The 21022-nt window shown below is 45.2% G+C and overlaps 1 protein-coding gene across 2 annotated transcripts in view; it reads right to left on the bottom strand.

Annotated features, from left to right (window-relative positions):
- Window positions 1-1299: 1299 nt before the first annotated feature.
- The window catches only part of LOC137418319 (zinc finger protein Gfi-1b), an 83834-nt gene continuing 64111 nt past the window's right edge, over window positions 1300-21022 (bottom strand). The window contains exons 5-6 of one of the 2 annotated variants that reach the window (XR_013621290.1): window positions 2958-3560; window positions 1300-2845 (exon numbers count right to left, since the gene is read on the bottom strand). Coding sequence is in view for 1 of the 2 variants with exons in the window: in XM_068104359.2 (XP_067960460.2) it covers window positions 3382-3560 (179 nt within the window). In the remaining variant the exon portion in view is untranslated. Of the gene's footprint in view, window positions 3561-21022 lie in introns of both variants that reach the window. The other variant, XM_068104359.2, reaches the window with a different exon arrangement.

Consider the following 21022-nt stretch of genomic DNA (forward strand, 5'->3'; position numbering starts at 1 on the left):
GACATTGAGAGAGACATTGACCATGGAGGGAGTCGGGAGTGGGGCTCACGTGAGGAATGTATAAGATGGCCATCTTAGAGTTATGGTAGATGAGTTTACATCTTTGTACTATTGATTGCTGATTGTTGATGGTTGTTGATTGCTCGGGGAATATATCCTTGATTATTCCGGATCCTTGGTGTGGGGTTTTTTCTTGATTGGAATTCATATTGATTGCGTTACGAAAGCGCATACATAATAGATCTTTCTGGCGGAGTTCCTCTCACGGTCCGGGGGTCACCGAGACCAGGTAGTCACCGGGAGGACCACGTAACAGTGGGGATAGACAAAGAAGGCTCATTGGAATGGCGAAGAAGAGGTGAGCTCAACTGGGACGGAGAACGAATCATAATAAATGCCGAAGATCAAGGACACTACACCAATGCATTTAAAAAGATGGCGGGACTGAGCCAGACGGACAAGTACAGATTCTGCAAGACAGAAACAGGAAGTACTGGTCACCTGCTCTCAGGATGCAAAAAAACAATCAGAACAACTTTACACACAATGGCACAACAAAGTATGCAAAGTGATTCATTGACATATCTGTACAAATTTAAACATCCCAGTTCCAGAAAACACATGGAAACACGAACCAAGGACAATGATTGAAAATGAGGACGTCATGCTCACGTTCGACCTTAAGATTCCATCGAGCTTGAACATAGAAAACAAAGCACTGCGTCCGGACATTGTACTCAGGAACAAAAAGGAAAAGACAACATTGATGATTGAGATATCAGTACCCAGCGATTTTGGCCTAAACACAGAAATCAAGAAAATGACCAAATACCAGGATCTCAAAAATGAGGTCAAGAGATCTTGGAAGCTGAAGAGCAACGAAATTGTACCAGTGATAATTGGAGCAACAGGAATGATGAAGAAGAACCTCACTGAGATTTTAAAAAACCATCCCCTGGGAGGACTCTGTTCCACCTCCTGAAACCCGCAAATGGAGATAACAACCAACAACCACACATATATATATATATATATATATATATATATATATATATATATATACATACACACACACACACACACACACACACACACACACACACACACACACACACACACACACACACACACACACACACATACACACACACACACACACACACACACACACACACACACACACACACACCTCAAAGTTGTCATTATCGATTTTTAAAAAATTAATTATAAATGCTGTTGTAAATTTCCCTTGAGATCTGTACAAATACATACAAGCGATGGTTTAAGGTGAGACAAACGGATGGATGCTTATAGTTTATTTTAAAAGGTACGGTAGTCAATGAGAAATAAAACATGCTAAACACGTCACAGTTACAAAAGTATGTACTATATGTACCTCATTGCGCGGAGCCCTTTGAGAGAACGACACAATCAATACCGGTAACTGCAAAACGCATATAAATAATTAAATGAAAGTATGAAACACATGTTGTAATTAATTAAATGAACAGCACATTCAAGTAGCAAATGGTATATAGTGAAAGGAGCCTTCCTACGGCTTCATTAATATTCAATTTTGGAATTCACATTTTAAACTGCACTTTCTGTGGTACTGGACGATCGAGAACAATTCAGCTCACTACACCGACATGTCTAACGAACTGCGTTCAATGCGTTACATGTTGTATGCAGAACTACAGTTATGAGCAGTACGAACGTGATATCGCATTTGTTTTGTATGGCAAGGGTGTGCCGTGAATTGATGTAGGCCAAGGATTTTGCTGCAGATTAATCTTATTGGGTCGAATCAAGTACCGTACCGGTACGATTGATACGTACCGTAGTCCGTACATAGTATGCACGGTGCGTGTAGGTAAATGCCAGTCGACACTCACCGAGGTGTGCAGACACTGCTGGCGGAAATTGACAAAGCAGAGACGAATGACAAATGAGAAACTACACAAGCAGAGAAACCTGCTTTGTTCAGCACCTGTTGCGTTTACTCTGGCTCAGCTCATCTATTTATTATGTAGGCAAATATGTTGCCATTTTCAACATCCCGATATTCCGAGCATCCCTTTTCCATTGTCCCTTCACTCCTCTCGCTTTAAACCAACAAACAAACAGACAAACTTGGTTATTTCTCGTAAATTATTCTGAGTTCCTGCATTTATGCACAGCAATTCCAACTTCGCATTTCCAATTTACAAAGACAATATTAACCAACTAGTTAACTGCACTCAATGTTAACTCGTTAACTGCACTCAATGTTTACGAACTAGTTAACTGCCCTCAGCCTTAACCAACTAGTTAACTGCACTCAATGTTAACCAACTAGATACTTCACTGAATGTTAACCAACTAGTTAACTGCGCTCAATGTTTACGAACTAGTTAACTGACCTCAATGTTTACGAACTCGTTAACTGCGCTCAATGTTTACGAACTCGTTAACTGCGCCCAATGTTTACGAACTAGTTAACTGCCCTCAGCCTTAACCAACTAGTTAACTGCGCTCAATGTTTACGAACTAGTTAACTGCGCTCAATGTTTACGAACTAGTTAACTGCGCGCAATGTTTACGAACTAGTTAACATCCCTCAGCTTTAACTAGTTAACTGCCCTCAATGTTTACGAACTAGTTAACTGCGCTCAATGTTTACGAACTCGTTAACTGCCCTCAGCCTTAACCAAATAGTTAACTGCCCTCAGATTTAACCAACTAGTTAACTGCGCTCAATGTTTACGAACTAGTTAACTGCCCTCAATGTTTACGAACTAGTTAAGTGCCCTCAGCCTTAACCAACTAGTTAACTGCACTCAATGTTAACCAACTAGATACTTCACTGAATGTTAACCAACTAGTTAACTGCGCTCAATGTTTACGAACTAGTTAAGTGCCCTCAGCCTTAACCAACTAGTTAACTGCACTCAATGTTAACCAACTAGATACTTCACTGAATGTTAACCAACTAGTTAACTGCGCTCAATGTTAACTAAGTAGTGTTCGTCCCAACAAAGATTTTTCCTAATTGGCACAATGTTGGCTCATTATAGACAACAGACCCTGTGTGATCGAGATAATAATCCATAACAGGTACAACATTGACAAACACCAATGGATTGGTAACGTTTCAGCTAAACTCGGCCTAATCTAGCGAAGATGGATGGAAAGAAGCTTTTTATGAATCCTCGTGCTGTCCAATTGAAATAATGTAAAAATATTCAAACGGTCACAATGTCCTCGTCTCTCACAAACTTCCCGAACGTTTCCACAGCAAGCCCAAACTTCCATCTCAATGGCAACGACCACACACACAGGCCTCGAGGTCCATGCACCGTCCTCTCCTGGAGCCAGGTCTCTGCTTCCTGCTGCATCGGGTCACTTGAGATCGTGCAAGGTCTCACGATGCCGCCGGAGGTCGACCTTCCTCTGAAAGCCACGTGCACACAGAGAGCACACGAAGGGTTTGTAGCCCGTGTGCTTCCGGCTGTGTGTGATGAGGTTGGAACTTTGACTGAAGGCTTTACCACACACACCGCACTTGTGTGGTTTTTCTCCTACAAATAAAATAAATCATAATCATTTCATTTACATCACACACATGTGTATGTATATATATATATACACACACACTGTACACACACACACACACACACACACACACACACACACACACACACACACACACACACACACACACACACACACACACACACACACACACACACACACACACACACACACACACTGTACACACACACACTGTACACACACACACACACACACACTGTACACACACACACACACACACACACACACACTGTACACACACACTGTACACACACACCACACACACTGTACACACACACACACACATTTTGATGGCCTCAATTATTAGTCAGGTTCACTATGTCAATAAATTATATTTCGTTCAAAATCATGGTAGATTAGCAAACCTATACATTTTTGGAAAGGTTATAGCATAAGGAAACTAAAAATCAATGTTTACATTTGGAGAGATACCTGTATGGCGGACATTTTGGATTTTCAAAATGGCCACTGTAAAATACATATTTTGTTCTATTTCTGCCTCTAATTACCCTAAAAACTTTTTAAAATATACTAAACCTATATTTTCAGGGACAAGGAATCCAATGAAAGTATCAAATTAGTGCTATGGGGAATGGTAAGGCACGAATCAAAGGTTTTGAATTGCAAAATACTGTTTATATTTGCGATAAGTTGCATAATCAAATACATGTTATCATTTTGTACAGGCAGTTAATAACATCAAAATGTGTCACAATAATTCATATCACCAAACATACACAGGCAGTTCAGCAAAATCATACATACACATGCAGTCGGTATAACTTCACATCTACACAAGCAGTCAATGACAAAATATACACAGGCAGTCAATGGCATCAAACATACACGATTACAGAATATGCCATTTAGAGTTCGCCATCACCGTCCCGTGTGGCGTATCCGACAATATAGTCCGCAACGTTTTCACAGTCCGTTCCACACAAGCAAAGGTCGGTCAAATTGATTGGCAAATCGAATTGGTCGAATGGTCGATTGGTCGAATGGTCGATCGAAGCGATTGGTCGAATGGTCGAATCGAATCGATCGAATGGTCGAATGGTCGAATGGTCGATCGAAGCGATTGGTCGAATGGTCGAATGGAATTGGTCGATTGGTCGAATTGGTCGAATGGAATTGGTCGGAATTGGCAAATGTAAACATTGATTTTCAGATTTTCCATGTAATAACGTTTCCAAAAATGTATAGGTTTGCTAATCTACCATGATTTTGAACGAAAAAACATAGTGAATCTGACTATATATCCACTTTCTTCTGGGGATAGGAGACCCAAGCTTTCACGAACCAGCTGACCAGGCTTTAAGTTCTCATGAAGCTGATTTGGGCAGGAATGAAGCATAAAGGGTTTTTGGGCAGAAATGAAGCATAAAGGACATAAAGGGTTTTTGGGCAGGAATCAAACATAAAGGGTTTTTTGGGCAGGAATGAAGTATAAAGGGTTTTTGGGCAGGAATGAAGCATAAAGGACATAAAGGGGGATTGGGCAGGAATCAAACATAAAGGGTTTTTGGGCAGGAATGAAGCATAAAGGGTTTTTGGGCAGGAATGAAGTATAAAGGACATAAAGGGTTTTTGGGCAGGAATGAAGCATAAAGGGTTTTTGGGCAGGAATGAAGCATAAAGGGTTTTTGGGCAGGAATGAAGCATAAAGGGTTTTTGGGCAGGAATGAAGCATAAAGGGTTTTTGGGCAGGAATGAAGCATAAAGGGTTTTTGGGCAGGAATGAAGTATAAAGGACATAAAGGGTTTTTGGGCAGGAATGAAGCATAAAGGGTTTTTGGGCAGGAATGAAGCATAAAGGTTTTTGGGCAGGAATGAAGCATAAAGGGTTTTTGGGCAGGAATGAAGCATAAAGGACATAAAGGGTTTTTGGGCAGGAATCAAACATAAAGGGTTTTTGGGCAGGAATCAAACATAAAGGGTTTTTGGGCAGGAATGAAGCATAAAGGGTTTTTGGGCAGGAATGAAGTATAAAGGACATAAAGCGTTTTTTGGGCAGGAATGAAGCATAAAGGACATAAAGGGTTTTTGGGCAGGAATCAAACATAAAGGGTTTTTGGGCAGGAATCAAACATAAAGGGTTTTTGGGCAGGAATCAAACATAAAGGGTTTTTGGGCAGGAATGAAGTATAAAGGACATAAAGGGTTTTTGGGCAGGAATGAAGCATAAAGGACATAAAGGGTTTTTGGGCAGGAATGAAGCATAAAGGACATAAAGGGTTTTTGGGCAGGAATGAAGCATAAAGGACATAAAGGGTTTTTGGGCAGGAATCAAACATAAAGGGGGTTTTGGGCAGGAATCAAGCATAAAGGGCATAAAGAGTTTTTGGGCAGGAATGAAGCATAAAGGACATAACGGATTTTTGGGCAGGAATCAAACATAAAGGGTTTTTGGGCAGGAATCAAACATAAAGGGGTTTTGGGCAGGAATCAAGCATAAAGGGCATAAAGAGTTTTTGGGCAGGAATGAAGCATAAAGGACATAACGGATTTTTGGGCAGGAATCAAACATAAAGGGTTTTTGGGCAGGAATGAAGCATAAAGGACATAAAGGGTTTTTGGGCAGGAATCAAACATAAAGGGGGTTTTGGGCAGGAATCAAGCATAAAGGGCATAAAGAGTTTTTGGGCAGGAATGAAGCATAAAGGACATAACGGATTTTTGGGCAGGAATCAAACATAAAGGGTTTTTGGGCAGTAATGAAGCATAAAGGGCATAAAGGGTTTTTTGGCAGGAATCAAGCATAAAGGACATAAAGGGTTTTTCGGCAGGGATAAAGGATTTTTTGGCAGTAATCAAGCATAAAAGACATAACGGATTTTTGGCCAGGAATCGAGCATAAAGGACATAAAGGGTTTTTGGGCAGGAATGAAGTATAAAGGGTTTCTGGGCAGGAATGAAGTATAAAGGGTTTCTGGGCAGGAATGAAGTATAAAGGGTTTCTGGGCAGGAATCTACCATATAAAACACAGTGTGTGTGTGTGTGTGTGTGTGTGTGTGTGTGTGTGTGTGTGTGTGTGTCTGTCTGTCTGTCTGTCTTTCATCATGAGGGTATGTTTGAAAGGCTTTGAGTAGTGCTTTAGCGGGGATTTGAGTGGGGTGGGGGGGGGGGGGGGGTTAATGGGCAATCTTTGAACATGACTGTGTCCACAGGTTAAAATACGTAACAGACTCTGAGGAACAAAAAGACCCCAAGGACCCAGAAAACACAATGGACCTCAAACACCCAAAATACCCTGTAGACTGTTGAAGACACATAAGACCATGAAGACCCAGAAGACCCATAGGACCCAGAAGACCTCAAGGACTCAAGGACTCAAGACCCAAAATACACTGAAGACCCAAACGATTGAAAAGACCATGAAGAACCAATGGACCCTGAAGACTCAAAAGACCCCATGGACTCAGAAGACCTCCAATGACTCTGAAGATTCAAAATACCCCAAAAGACCCCAAAGACAAAAAAGACCCTGAAGATCCAATGGACCCCAAACATCCAAAATACACCGAAGACCCAAAAGACCCTGAAGACCCAAAAGACCCTGAAGACTGTTAGACCCAAATGGTACAGAGGACCCAAAAGACCCCCAAGGAATGAGAAAAACTCCAAACACTCTGAAGATCCAAAATACCCCGAATACCAAAAATACCCCAAAGACCCAAAATACCAAGAAGACACAATGGACCCCAAACACCCAAAATACCCCGAAGACCAAAAGCAGCCTGAAAACCCAAAATACCCTGAAGACTGTTAAAGACCCAAAAGACAATGAAGACCCAAAATACCACCAAATACCCTTAAAGACCCCAAAGACCCAAAATACCCTGAAGACCCAAAATATTGAAAGGACCCTGAAGACCCAAAAGATACAAAAGACCCAAAATATCCCAAAGAAAGACCCAACAGATCCCAAAGAAAGACCCAAAGACCCAAACGACCCCAAAACCCAAAATATCCTGAAGACCCAAAAGACTTCGAGGATACAAAAGACCCTAAGGACACAGAAGACCTCCAAGGGTTCTGAAGACCCAACATACCCCAAAGACTCAAAAGACCCCAAACACCCAAAATACAAAAAAGACCCAAAAGACCTTGAAGAATGTGAAAGATCCAAAAGACCCAAAATACCCCAAAGACCCTGAAGACTGAAAATAACCAAAATATCCCAAAGACTCTTAAAGATCACTAAGACCAAAAAGATCGAAAATACCCTGAAGACTGAAAAGACTCCGAAGGCCAAAATGACACAAGGACCCAAAAGATCCCTGTTACTGAACCACCTTCAGAGGCCATTTTTCCCCCACAGAACAGGGCTTGGCCTTTTTCGGGCACCGTGGTCCCCTTTTTGAAGCAATGTTTTACGGCCGGATGCCCTTCCTGCCGCCAACCCTGTTGGGCGCCTCTTGCGACACACACAGGGAATTACCAGTGAGCTGGTACTCAATTTGCCGAGCTCGGAAGGATGACAGGCTGAGTCAACCCCCCTGGCGTTAATTCAGCGATCGACCAGGATTCGAACCCAGGATCCTGGGATACCAAGCGGGCACCCTATCCGCTAAACCAACACCAGGCCTGTTACACCAGCCCAAATATCCCAAATACCCCAAAGACCCCCCAAAAAACCCAAAGACCAGAAAGATCGAAAAGACCCAGAAGACCAAAAAGACCCCGAATACCCAAAATACCCCCAAAGACCCTTAAATACCCCAAAGACCCAGAGGACCTAAAAGACCTAATGACCCTAAAGATTCAGAAAACTCAAAAGACTCAAATGACCCAAAATACATAAAGGATCCAAAAGACTCAAATTAACCAAAAGACCATGAAGACCCAAATGACCCAGAGGAAACAAAAGACCCCAAGGACACAAAATACCCCATGGACACAAAAGACCCCAAGGACACAAAAGACTCCAAGGACTCTGAAGACCCAAAAGAAGAGTAATTATGCCTTTTGGAATTGTCAACGGTAGCTTGCAAACAGCCTCAAGGTCGGTGTACAGAAGCGGTATTTTTGTAATCACAATAAATCCAAGGCACAGGGAGGTGAAATTTGCTGCACGTAATGTGCAATGCGCGCAGACCAAAACAAGTGTTCATTTACGTCTGTATGATGTCTAATAAATGAAGATGATATATAACCACACCTGACACTATACTAGGCCCAGACTTCAGACTTTGGCATGCTCACGCGGCATTTTTGACGGGATTTATACTAGTCAAGCATGAAGGGCATAAAGGGTTCTTGGGCAGGAATGAAGCATAATTGGCATAAAGGGTTTTGTGCATGAATGAAGCATAAAGGGCATGATTTGGGCATAAAGCTGATTTGGGCATTTGTTCACCATGCCGGCGATAACTCACCTACTCTTAATTAAAGACATTTTTAATATTTCAATATCTACTAGCAGGAGTACCCGGTATTGCCTGTGGGGGGTGGGGGTGAGGAGGGGGAAGGAGGAGGCAGGAGAGGGAAGGGTGAGGAAGGGAGTGGAGGGGGCGGGGGGGGGGTGGAAGGGGGAGGGGTGCGAGAGGTGCGTGGAGTGGGAGGGGAAAGATATACTACACATACATCCTTTTGGGCCCCTCTCCCAGTCCCCCACACCCCCAAATAGCCTATGTTGCTCCTCCAGACAAAGTGGAAGGAGGAGGGGGGGGGGGGGTTGGGGAGTGGCTTTTACAGGCCCCTCCGTTTTGGGGAAGGGGGGGATGAGAAGGAGAACATTTTTTACCCATGCAAAGAGTGCTTCATAACCTCGTTGTTGCCCAGGTAAAAAAAGAAAATTGTAATACACTCTGCCACCATCACCAGGTGTTGCTACACGGTACACATTTAGTGGGTACTCATCACAAAAAAGAAAAGGCAAAAAAAAAGCCCGACCAAAATAACGGTGCGCCCTCTTGATCAGCCCTCTGTCACATCGCTGGGTTCTTGCACACCATTTTGTTTCGGCAGATTCAAATATGCCTTGGCTTTTTTTTTTGTTTGTTTTTGTTTTTTTGTATACAAGATCGAGGCTCGTGAAAGAGCTAACATTAATCACACAAAAAGTCAAACCGACACAAACCGACACATAAAACACAAAATAGGGGAGCGGTAGACAAGATGGGGTGAGAGGGGGAAGGACACTAACACAACATTTGAGAGCAGGGACATCACGAGAACTGTGGGAGGGAGAGGGCTTGGGGGGGGGGGGGTGGGAGAGGTATAAAACATATGGACACTGCAAGGACTTCCAGGAAAGAAGTTGGAATTTCGAAAAAGTGTATCTGGGGTGAATTAGCGGGGGTTGAAATGATCAAGGTTTTGGATGGGGGAAGATAAGAGATGGTGGTGAACAGCTGTTTTAAAGACATGGAGGGAGGAGTGGGATTGAAGAGAGTGAGGGAGTTTGTTCCAGAGGCGGGAGAAAAGGGGAATGAAAGAGTGAAGGTGAGCAGAGAGCCTAGATTTTGGCAGTTTAACCATAAGATGGTTGCTGGCAGATCTTGTGCGACCTGTTGGAATATTTGAGAGACAGAGCACAGAAAGAGCTGGGGGAGCAAGGCCGGAGAGGAGTCAGTAGAAGAAAGAAAGACCACCAACCTGCCTGCGGTGAGTGAGTGAGTGAAAGGCCCTCGGAGATAGCTTCATCGCAGGAGATTCCAAATGATTCTGAAAGCTTTGGTTTCAACAGCATGAAGCCGAGCTAGGTGTGAGGCAGGAGCACCGGCCCAGAGGGGGGAACAGTATTCCATTGAACTGCAGATGAAAGCCTTGTATGTGGTGAGGAGCTCAGGTGTGCCACGGAAGGATGTCACATGACGGAGGGGGCCCAGTCGGCGACTGGCTTTGGAGGCCAGCTTGGAAATGTTGTTTTCCCAAGAAAGATCATGGCAGATAGTGAGACCCAAAAGCTTGCCTAACCCTAACCCTAACAACACACAGAACTTCTTGGAGAGGATTGTTGAGAAAGTAGATGGGAGGGTTTTCCACTCTGTCTTTTTGGAGAGACATAGTAAGAGTGTGAGATTTGTCAGGCTTGAAAGACATGTTCCACTTGTTTGACCAGTCTGTGATTTTGTCCAGGTCTGCAGAGAGTGAGGAGGCTGCAGACTGCCGATCTGAGGGATGAGGAATGGAGCGGCAGAGAGTGGAGTCATCAGCAAAGAGATAGAGTGGATTTTCCAGAGAGTCGGAGAGATCATTGATGAAGACCAGAAAAAGCACAAGGCCCAGAACACTACCTTGGAGAACTCCAGCCAGAATAGGAAGGGCGATGAGAGAAATCCATTCAGGGCCACATGTTGACTACAACCAGAGAGGAAGTCCGCAAGCCAAGCGTGGAGATTTCCATGGATACCATAGGAGGAGAGTTTGGTGAGCAGAGCTGGGTGCCAGACCGTATCGAAGGCATGTGATATGTCAAGTGAGACAGCTCTGATTTCCTCTTTGGCATTGAGGACCTCCATCCATTGTTGAGACAGCAGAAGCAACATGTCCAGAGTAGAATGACCTGGTCTGAATCCAAATTGATGATCGGAGATCAAGCCTTTAGAGAAGAGGAAGGATTTGATATCTGAAGCAATGATGGATTCCATGACTTTGCTGATAATTGGGAGCAGGCCGATTGGTCTGTAGTTGCAAGGATCTGTTTTTGCACATTTTTTGTGTAAAGCAGTAAGGTTTGCTGATTTCCAAGATGCTGGCAGATGACCTTGAGCAAAAGAGAGGGTGAAAAGAACAGAGAGAGGTAAAGATAGAGCGGCAGAGCAGGATTTTAGGACCCGTGGGCTAATGCCGTCTGGTCCAGTTGCAGAATCAGAGTCGAGGTTTGACAAAAACTTATCTACCTTGTCAGGAGAGAAGGACACAGAGTCTTGGAGCAGTTGGGTTGGACTGGGTAAGGTGGGAACAGAGAGAGATGGGTGTGGGACACAAGATTTTGAGGCAAACACAGAGTTGAGGCATTCGGCTTTGTCACGTGCGGTTGTCAACTGTGTAGCCATTTGAGGTGAGGGAGGGGATGGAGGGGGAACAAACACCAGAAACGGATTTGACCAGACACCACCAGGATTTGGAGGAAGGAGACAGGTTTGAGAGTCTTGAGTGTGGTGAGATAGTGCTTCCTGGCACTCCTGAGGGTGGATACACACTTGTTTCAGGCTTTGTGAAAGGAAATGAGATTTCCTTCCATTGGATTTGCTTTTCAGGAGACGAAGGCAAGTTGTTTCTGGGCAACAGCCTCACCACAAGATTCCGTGTTCCATGGACGGGAGGAAGGGTATGACAACTGAAGATGAGATGGGATAAATCTGTGCATGAGAGAGAGAGCAATTTACTTTGGAAGAATTCCCAGGATAAGTTGATGTCAGAGGCGGTAGAGATGGGAGACCAGTCCAGATGATTGATGGCTGCTTGAAGACCGTGCCAGTTGGCCTGAGTGAAATGCCAGACTCACCGACGCTGAGGAGGCTCCCTGAGAATGTTCAGAGAGATATCCACTTTAACAAGCACATGATCAGAAGAACCGATTGGAGCAGAAGAAGAGTAGCAGACATTTGCAGGGAAGTTTGTCATAAACAAGTCTAGAAGAGAAGATACTCCATTGACTGAGATACGGGCCGGGAAATTGACAGATTGTGTCAGTCCCAATGAGTCGCAGAAGTCCTTTGCTGAGGTGCCATGGCTGGTGAGAGAGGAACGCACACCCAGCCAGCTGGCATGATGACAGTTTAAGTCGCCACATATGAGGAAGAGAGAGTTTGGATGAGTTGATAGAAGTTGGTCCATGTTGTCAGACAGCAAAATGTAAATGGAGTCATCACTGTTTGGAGGACGGTACAGAACACATATGAACAAAAGGTGGGAGCGGAGAGGAAGCCGTAGCCAGAGGGTACTCCTGGGGGTGGGGTGGAGAGAGGGCAGTGCAAGGAGAGTGAGGAAAAGAGTTTTTGATAAAGATAGCAACCCCACCACCAGGACGAGGCTCAGGTCTATCATACCGGAGGAGGGAGTAACCAGGAAGAGATATTAAGGAATCAGCGACATCTTGAAGGAGGAAAGTTTCTGTTAAGCAGATCAAGTCTGGATTGTCAGAAGCAACCTGTATGAAGAGATCAATCAGGTTTGAGCGAAGGCCCCGGATGTTTGAGGTCCATACCGTTAATGAGGAGAGAGGGGGAGCATCGGGTGCAGGACAGGGGAGGGGAGGGGTAGGGTCAGATGAAGGATGAGAGGGGGATGTAGGGAGAGCAGTTGATAGTGTGTCAGGGATTACAGAAGAGTTACAAGAGAGGGAATGATGAGGAGGACGAAAGGTTTGATGGTGATGGGATGAGGCACAGTGAGGGGTTGTTTGAGGGGGGGGCAGAGGAAAGTTGAAGGTTGGTGGAGGTGGAGGTATGAGATGGAAGGGAGACGAAGTGGGGAGGAGGCAGCTTTTAGGAGGAGGTGGGAGGAGGGAGAATTTGGGAGGGATGGTTGGGGGGGAGATTAGAAGGGGAGGGGTTGGGGGGCAGTTTTGAATGGGAGGGGAAAGGGGGGAGTTTAGGAGGGGAGGGGCAAGGGGGGAGTTTAGGAGGGTAGGGGCAAGGGGGGAGATTTGGAGGGGAAGGGCAAGGGGGGAGTTTTTTTTTTTTTTTTTTTTTTTTGGTATACTGAATCGAGGCTCGTGAAAGAGCTAACATTTACTTCACAAACAAATCGACCAGACAAACAAAATACACAAAAAGAGGGAGCGGAAGACAAGATGGGGAGAAAAGGGGAAGCACACAAACACAACATCCGAAAGCAGGGAGATGTGTGGAAGGGAGAGGGCCCGGGGGGAGGAGGCATGGGAAGGTGGGGGGAGGGGGGGAGGGAGAAGTATAAAGCACAAGGACACCAAGGACTTCCAGGACAGAAGTTGGTATTTCAAAAAGAGGGATTGGGGTGAAATTAGCGGGGGTAGAAAAGATCAAGGTTTTGGATGGGGGAAGATAAGAGATGGTGGGGGAACAGCTGTTTTAAAGACTTGGAGGGTGGAGTGGGATTGAAGAGAGTGAGGGAGTTTGTTCCAGAGGCGGGAGAAAAGAGGAATGAAGGAGTGAAGGTGAGCAGAGAGTCTTGATTTTGGCAGTTTAACCAAAAGAGGGTTGCAGGCAGATCTTGTGCGACCTGTAGGATTATTTGCGGGACAGAGCCCAGAGAGAGCTGGGGGGGCAAGGCCAGAGAGGAGTCGGTAGAAGACGGAAAGACCACCAACCTGCCTGCGGTGAGTGAGTGAGAGGCCCTTGGAGTTAGCTTCATCGCGGGAGATTCCAATGATTCTGAATGCTTTGGTTTCAACAGCGCGAAGGCGAGCTAGGTGTGAGGCAGGAGCACCAGCCCAGAGGGGAGAGCAGTATTCCATTGAGCTGCGGATGAAAGCCTTGTATGTGGTGAGGAGCTCAGGTGTGCCAAGGAAGGACTTCGCACGACGGAGGATGCCCAGTCGGCGACTGGCTTTGGAGGCCAGATTTGAAATGTGGTTTTTCCAGGAAAGATCATGGCAGATAGTGAGACCCAAAAGCTTGAGTGACAGAACTTCTTGGAGAGGATTATTCAGAAAGTGGATGGGAGGGTTGTCCAGTCGGTCTTTTCGGAGAGACATCGTAAGAGTGTGAGATTTGTCAGGATTGAAAGACATGTTCCACTTGTTTGCCCAGTCTGTGATTTTGTCTAGGTCTGCAGAGAGTGAGGAGGCTGCAGACTGCCGATCTGAGGGATGAAGAATGGAGCGACAGAGAGTAGAGTCGTCAGCAAAGAGATAGAGAGGATTTTCAAGAGAGTCAGAGAGATCATTGATGAAGACCAGAAAAAGCACAGGGCCCAGAACACTGCCTTGGGGAACTCCAGCCTGAACAGGAGGAGGAGATGAGAGAAACCCATTCAGGGCCACACGTTGACTACGACTAGAGAGGAAGTCCGCCAGCCATGCGTGGAGATTTCCATGGATACCAAAAGAGGAGAGTTTGGTGAGCAGAGCGGGGTGCCAGACTGTATCGAAGGCACGTGATATGTCAAGGGAGACTGCTATAATTTCCTGTTTGGCATTGAGGACCTCCATCCATTGTTGAGAAAGCAGAAGCAGCATGTCCAGAGTGGAGTGTCCAGGTCTGAAACCAAATTGATGATCAGAGATCAAGCCATTGGAGAAGAGGAAAGATTTCATATCTGAAGCAATGATGGATTCCATGACCTTGCTGATAATTGGGAGAAGGCTGATTGTTCTGTAGTTGCTGGGATCTGTTTTTGCACCTTTTTTGTGCAAAGCGGTGATGTTGGCAGATTTCCAAGCAGATGGAAGATGACCTTGAGCAAAAGAGAGGGTGAAGAGAACAGAGAGAGGGAGTGAAAGAGCGGAAGAACATGATTTTAGGACCCGTGGGCTGATGCCGTCAGGTCCAGTTGCAGAATCAGAGTCGAGGGTTGACAGACACTTTTCCACCTTGTCAGGAGGAAAGGACACAGAGTCCAGGAGCAGCTGGGTACGACTGGGTTCGGTGGGTACAGAGAGGGATGGGTTTGGGACACAAGATTTAGAGGCAAACACAGAGTTGAGGCATTCGGCTTTTTCACGTGCAGAGTCAGCCGTGTGGCCATTTAAGGTGAGGGAGGGGATGGAGGGGGAACAAACACCAGAAACAGATTTTACCAGACGCCACCAGGATTTGGAAGAGGGAGACAGATAAGAGAGTTCGGTCCTGAGGACGGAGAGATATTGTTTCCTGGCTCTCCTGAGGGTGGACACACACTTGTTTCGGGCTTTGTGAAAGGAAATGAGATTTCCTTCCGTTGGATTTGCTTTCCAGGAGACGAAAGCAAGTTGTTTCTGGGCAATAGCCTCACCACAAGATTCCGTGTACCATGGACGGGAGGAAGGGTATGACAACTGAAGACGAGAAGGGATAAAACTGTGCATGAGAGAGAGCAAACTGTGCATGAGAGATTTGGAGGGGAGGGGCAAGGGGGGAGTTTAGAAAGTGGATGATTAATGAAAGACGGACATTGAAAAACGAACAAGGGGGGAGTTTAGAAAGTGGATGATTAATGACAGACGAACATTTATAACAATTTGGGTTTATTGTGATTTTCAAGTTAGTGATCCGTTTAAGAACGAGGGAGGAGGGGTGGAATGCATGTGAATTTAGAGCATGTATTGATTTCGAGTTACAAGAGATTGAATATTTTTTTGAAGTGGAATGAGTTGAAGAGGAAATTGAAAAAAGCTTTTTGAATAGGAAGAAAAACAGCGTGTTGTAATATACCACTGAATAAAACACTGCAGGGGAAAGTTTAAACATATTTAAACAGAACCGTGAAGAACAATCTAATATTCACAAAAATACCAACGGGGAGAGGGAGCCCAGAGGGACAACCACGAGTCACGTGAACAGGGCAAAAGGTGGAAGGCAAGGAGATAATGGGGGCGGGTGAGACAGCGCACGTGGGCAGAATCACACGATGGGCCAACTTCACACGTGGAGAATGGGAAATAAATGTTGTTGTTGTTTTTTTGTTTGTTTGTTTGTTTTGGGGAGGGGGGGCGGAGGGGTTAAAACGTTAGACAAAGAGTAGATGTATGGGGAAGTTTGGGGGAGAAAGGGAAATCTAAAAACCTAGCAAAAACAGCGAAGGAAGAAACAAACTTCGACGGGGGACAGGGGAAGCCTGAGGCAAGGCCGCAACATGCGCGGCAAACAGAAACGATTAATTTATGAAAGCTTAACACCGAGAAACTTCCAAGGGACACACTATAGGTTCACACACCGAAAGATAAAGACAGTTTCGACAAAATACAATTGCGAACAATGACTTAACTTTTAAAACGTGGAGAACGTGTGCAGCTTCGAAAATCCCTGCCGTCGTCTCCAAGATCTCGCGAGATCTTAAATTTTATCTCTCTTAGCATCGATGTCCTCTTGGTTCTACTTGTTCTGGACCCCATAGTGAACGGTCGCTATTGCTCTCGCACAAGGAAGCTTCATCGCGAACGGTCATGTTCAGACATCTTGCTGGTGGTTGTGAGGAGGGGAACTGCAGATGGAGAGTTGCGGTTTCCGTGCAGAGATCATTAGGACAAGCACGGCTCGAGGAGAGAGCTGCACGCTTCCTCGTTTGCTTCACGCGGGAGGCCTACTTTGTGCCAACGAACGTGTGTTTACCAACAAGGCCTCAAACGATCTTTGACGATTCTTGACGAGATACACCAGCCAATTTGAGCTAAGTGCCCACAAATAACACGTATTTATTTTCAGTTATTTATTTTCAATAACACATATATATCTTTCTTGGTCACTGGCATTTTCTTTAATAAATACGGTATTTTTGTACATTTTACTTTCATATTGTTCGCGTTAATTTATCCAGGTGTGAAGACTGCCGGTGGGATCCGTGAAGGTAAGCGCTCTTCGGTCTCTTCCCCCCAAGTGTATTCTCCACAATATTTTGACTGAATGCCTCAGAGTTAAAGCCCGTTCGGAAATCTGTTTCCTTGGCATTTTTTATCACCAGGAACAGACGATATTATGATTATATGTTATTAACTATATTATGATTATACAGTCACGTGAAAAAGTAAGTACACCCCATGTAAAGTTTTGACTTTTTCAACATATTTCAACATACAGCTATTTGATCTTCATTTCAACAATATTGATAGATAAAGGTTATATAATATAACAAATATCATGAAACATTTACATTTTGTAGTCCATTGTATAATTTAAATAAACATAAATGCTAATTTCGCATGTGGAAAAAGTAAGTACACCCCTACATTTATCACTACTTCAAATACCTAAAATTCGAATCATGTGCACCAGCTCATGTGCAAATGATTAGAACATCGTTAGAGAGGATCTTGAAGGAACCAGTCTTATTTAAACCTCAGACATTTAGTTTGGTTTGCTCTTTGTTGTTGAAGTGTGTGGCATCACCATGCCTAGATCAAAAGAGCTCTCTGAGGCCTTCAGAAAGAAGGTTATAGATGCCTACGAGGCTGGGAAGGGATTTAAAAAGATCTCCAAACAATTTGAAATCAATCATTCGACTGTCCGGAAGATCATCTACAAGTGGAGAAGATTCCAAACAACTTCCATCTTGTTCAGGCCAGGCCGCCCCAGCAAGTTCAGCCAAAGAGCAGACTGCAAGATGCTGAAAGAAGTCTCTAAGAACCCCAGAATGTCATCACGGGACCTACAGGTAGCTCTTGCCACTGTTGATGTCAAAGTGCATGAGTCTACCATTAGAAAGAGGCTGCACAAATTTGATCTACATGGGAGGTGTGCCAGGAGGAAACCTTTACTGTCCAGAAAGAACATCAGGGCAAGACTAAAGTTTGCCAATGAACACCTAGGCAAAGACCAGCACTTCTGGAACAACGTGCTCTGGACAGATGAGTCAAAGGTAGAGCTATTTGGCCACAGTACCAGAAGACATGTTTGGCGAAAACCAAAGACAGCATTTGACCACAAGAACCTAATACCAACTGTAAAGCATTGTGGTGGAAATATTATGGTTTGGGGCAGCTTTGCTGCATCAGGGCCTGGGCAGCTCACCATCATATAATCCACTATGAATTCTTCATTGTACCAGAGGGTGCTTGAGGATAATGTGAGGCCATCTGTCGGAAATTTGAAGCTCAACTGAAGGTGGACCTTGCAACATGACAATGACCCTAAACATACCAGTAAATCCACCAAGGAATGGCTGAAAAGAAAGAAATGCAAGGTTCTGGAATGGCCAAGTCAAAGCCCGTATCTAAATCCTATCGAGATGTTGTGGGGGGATTTGAAACGAGCTGTGCATGCCAGAAACCTCTCAAACATCGCACAGCTGAAATAATTCTGCATGGAGGAGTGGGCAAAAATTCCTCCCAGTCGATGTCAGAGACTGGTAGACAGTTATAAGAAACATCTACTTGAGATTGTTTCTGCCAAAGGGGGCAATACCACCTATTAGAGCCAAGGGTGTACTTACTTTTTCCACATGCGAAATTTGCATTTATGTTTATTTAAATTATACAATGGACTACAAAATGTAAATGTTTCATGATATTTGTTATGTTATATCACCTTTGTCTATCAATATTGTTGAAATGAAGATCAAATAGCTGTATGTTGACATATGTTGAAAAAGTCAAAACTTTACATGGGGTGTACTTACTTTTTCACGTGACTGTATGTGTTTCGGGGTCCTCCCCTATCCCCTGGTCTCGGTAAACCTCCGAACCCCGAGAGGGTCCCCGGCAGAAAGATATGTTATCCTTGGTTGAAATCAATCAAACCAATAATGAAACCACACCAAGGGTTATGAGCAAACAATAATATTGTTGCGGATATGGGATTTGGCCTCCATATCCGCTTGTAAATATTCCCCTATTTCCCCAATACTCCCCAACTATCCCCAATCCCCCATTCCCTAGTCCCATTGTCTGTAAACAACACTCTGTAGAACCGACCTTCCCCTTTTTCCCCCATTAAATGTCGTGCCCAGGTTCACCGCATCTCACGTAGACAACTATAGGACATCTTGCTAGTTATTCTTAGTCTATGTCAGTTAAGGACTCGTTTCCATTAATTCTGACTCTTCGTTGCACCAGAATGTGATTGTATGGCACCAGTAGTGAGTTTAGGAGCTCCCCATACCTCCTCCCATCTTCCCCATGAAACAACAACAACAACAACTACAACAACAGCGCGCGGGGAGTGTGCGTCCTCACTCCGGCTCGGTTAGCCGCCATTGCCCATGTGCGCCGACGGGGTTACCACGAAGGGGCTGACTGTCGGCCCCTCGTCAAGGGCGGAGCCCGTTAACCCCCCGCACCCAATAAGAAGCAACGGGCCGATTCCATCTGGGGCGGAGCTAACGAGCCGAGGGCGTGTCACTCCCCGCCGGATATACGCAGCGACTTACCGGACGTGACGTCAGATGCGCCCCGAGCTTGAAGTGAAGAGAACCAGACGCCACCTCCGAGCGCTGAGAGACCTCCCTGCATCTTTTGGGCCGCGCTATCCTGTCCCTGAGCACAAGGTGCACCTTGTGCTGTCCACCGACTACCTGCCCTTCCTTGCCATCAATCCCTGTGTGAGTCAGTTTTGTCCTGTTTATCTGTGGTCTGTCGGGGTTACTATAAGACCGTGATTAAGTGCCTACCTTCCTATGCTGTACCTCTCATCCCTGTAATCTCAACATTCCGAAATATTATAACCTCCTCCGGAGGTCTTGAGAACTGTACCCCTGGTGTCGTGTCATTTAACCCAGCCGTTGTGTCCTTTCCTCAATTGATTTAGCGTAGCGCGACTCGGCCAACGTTCGAGTATAATCGGGTAAACTGTGCAGACGCGGTCATACCAAACCGCTCGGTAAACCAACATCCACAACCGCGTCTGTAACATTTGGTGTCGAGGAGTTGGATTCGGACCTGGGACTAAATTCAGTTAGGCCCAAATTTTGGAACACCAATTGTACCATTAGGGTAACATTTTGGTGTCGGGAAGTGGGATTCGATCCGGAGCGCGTTTCACGCGCTCGAAATTATAACAACGAAATGTAATTGTGTTTTACAAAAAAAATAAAAACCCGAATTTTGAAAGTCGCGCTATGGCAGACCAAGACGGCTGGGTTCCGGTAGAAGAGAGTGAGGCAGGGTCGATCCAGGACCAAAATGAGGGACATAAGGAGAGCGAAGCAGTGAGGGTGGCAGGGTCGCAAAATAGCGTCGTCGCGCACGAGGTGGCCACGGCGTACACGCCCGCGACCGTAGTAGCGCCGCTGGTAGATTTGAACCTTTTTTTTCGACAAATGAAGGCCCTTATGGACAAGAATAGCGAAGAAATGGAAAGCAGAATGATGGGGGTAATGGGGGAACCGGATGGATGCTCAGAGTGAGCGATTGGAGGGCCAATTGGGGGTAATGGGAAACCAAATGGGGGTAATGAGGGACGAAGCGAGGGGTACCGGTGAGGGGTTAGACAATAATTTTAAGGGATTAGACAAGAAATTTGGGAAGTTAGACGACAAATTTGAGGGGTTAGACAACGGGATAAAAGAGGTGAAAAATGGGTTAATGGGGGTAGAAAACAGAATGGCCGCTCAAGAGAATCAAATGGAAGGGATGAAAAAGGGGTTAGAGGGGTTAGAAAACAGGATGGAAGGCAAATTGAGGGACATGAGGGACCAAGCGGAAAGGGAAGTTAAACAAATGGGGCAGCAGATAGAGGGGGTCAGAATGGGGGTAGAAACCAAACTGGATGCTCACAGGGAGGAAATGGAGCAGATGAGGATGGCATCTGGGCAGGAGATGCAAGTGATGGGAGAGGAGATCAGGAGAGGAGTGAGTGAGGAGGTCGGAGGAGTGCGCGAGGAGGTGAGGCACTGTAAGGAGCACATGGAGAAGGAGGTGAG

Source organism: Myxine glutinosa, chromosome 13 (assembly GCF_964187855.1).
Source record: "Myxine glutinosa chromosome 13, kmMyxGlut1.1, whole genome shotgun sequence".
Classification (NCBI taxonomy): Eukaryota; Metazoa; Chordata; class Myxini; order Myxiniformes; family Myxinidae; genus Myxine; species Myxine glutinosa.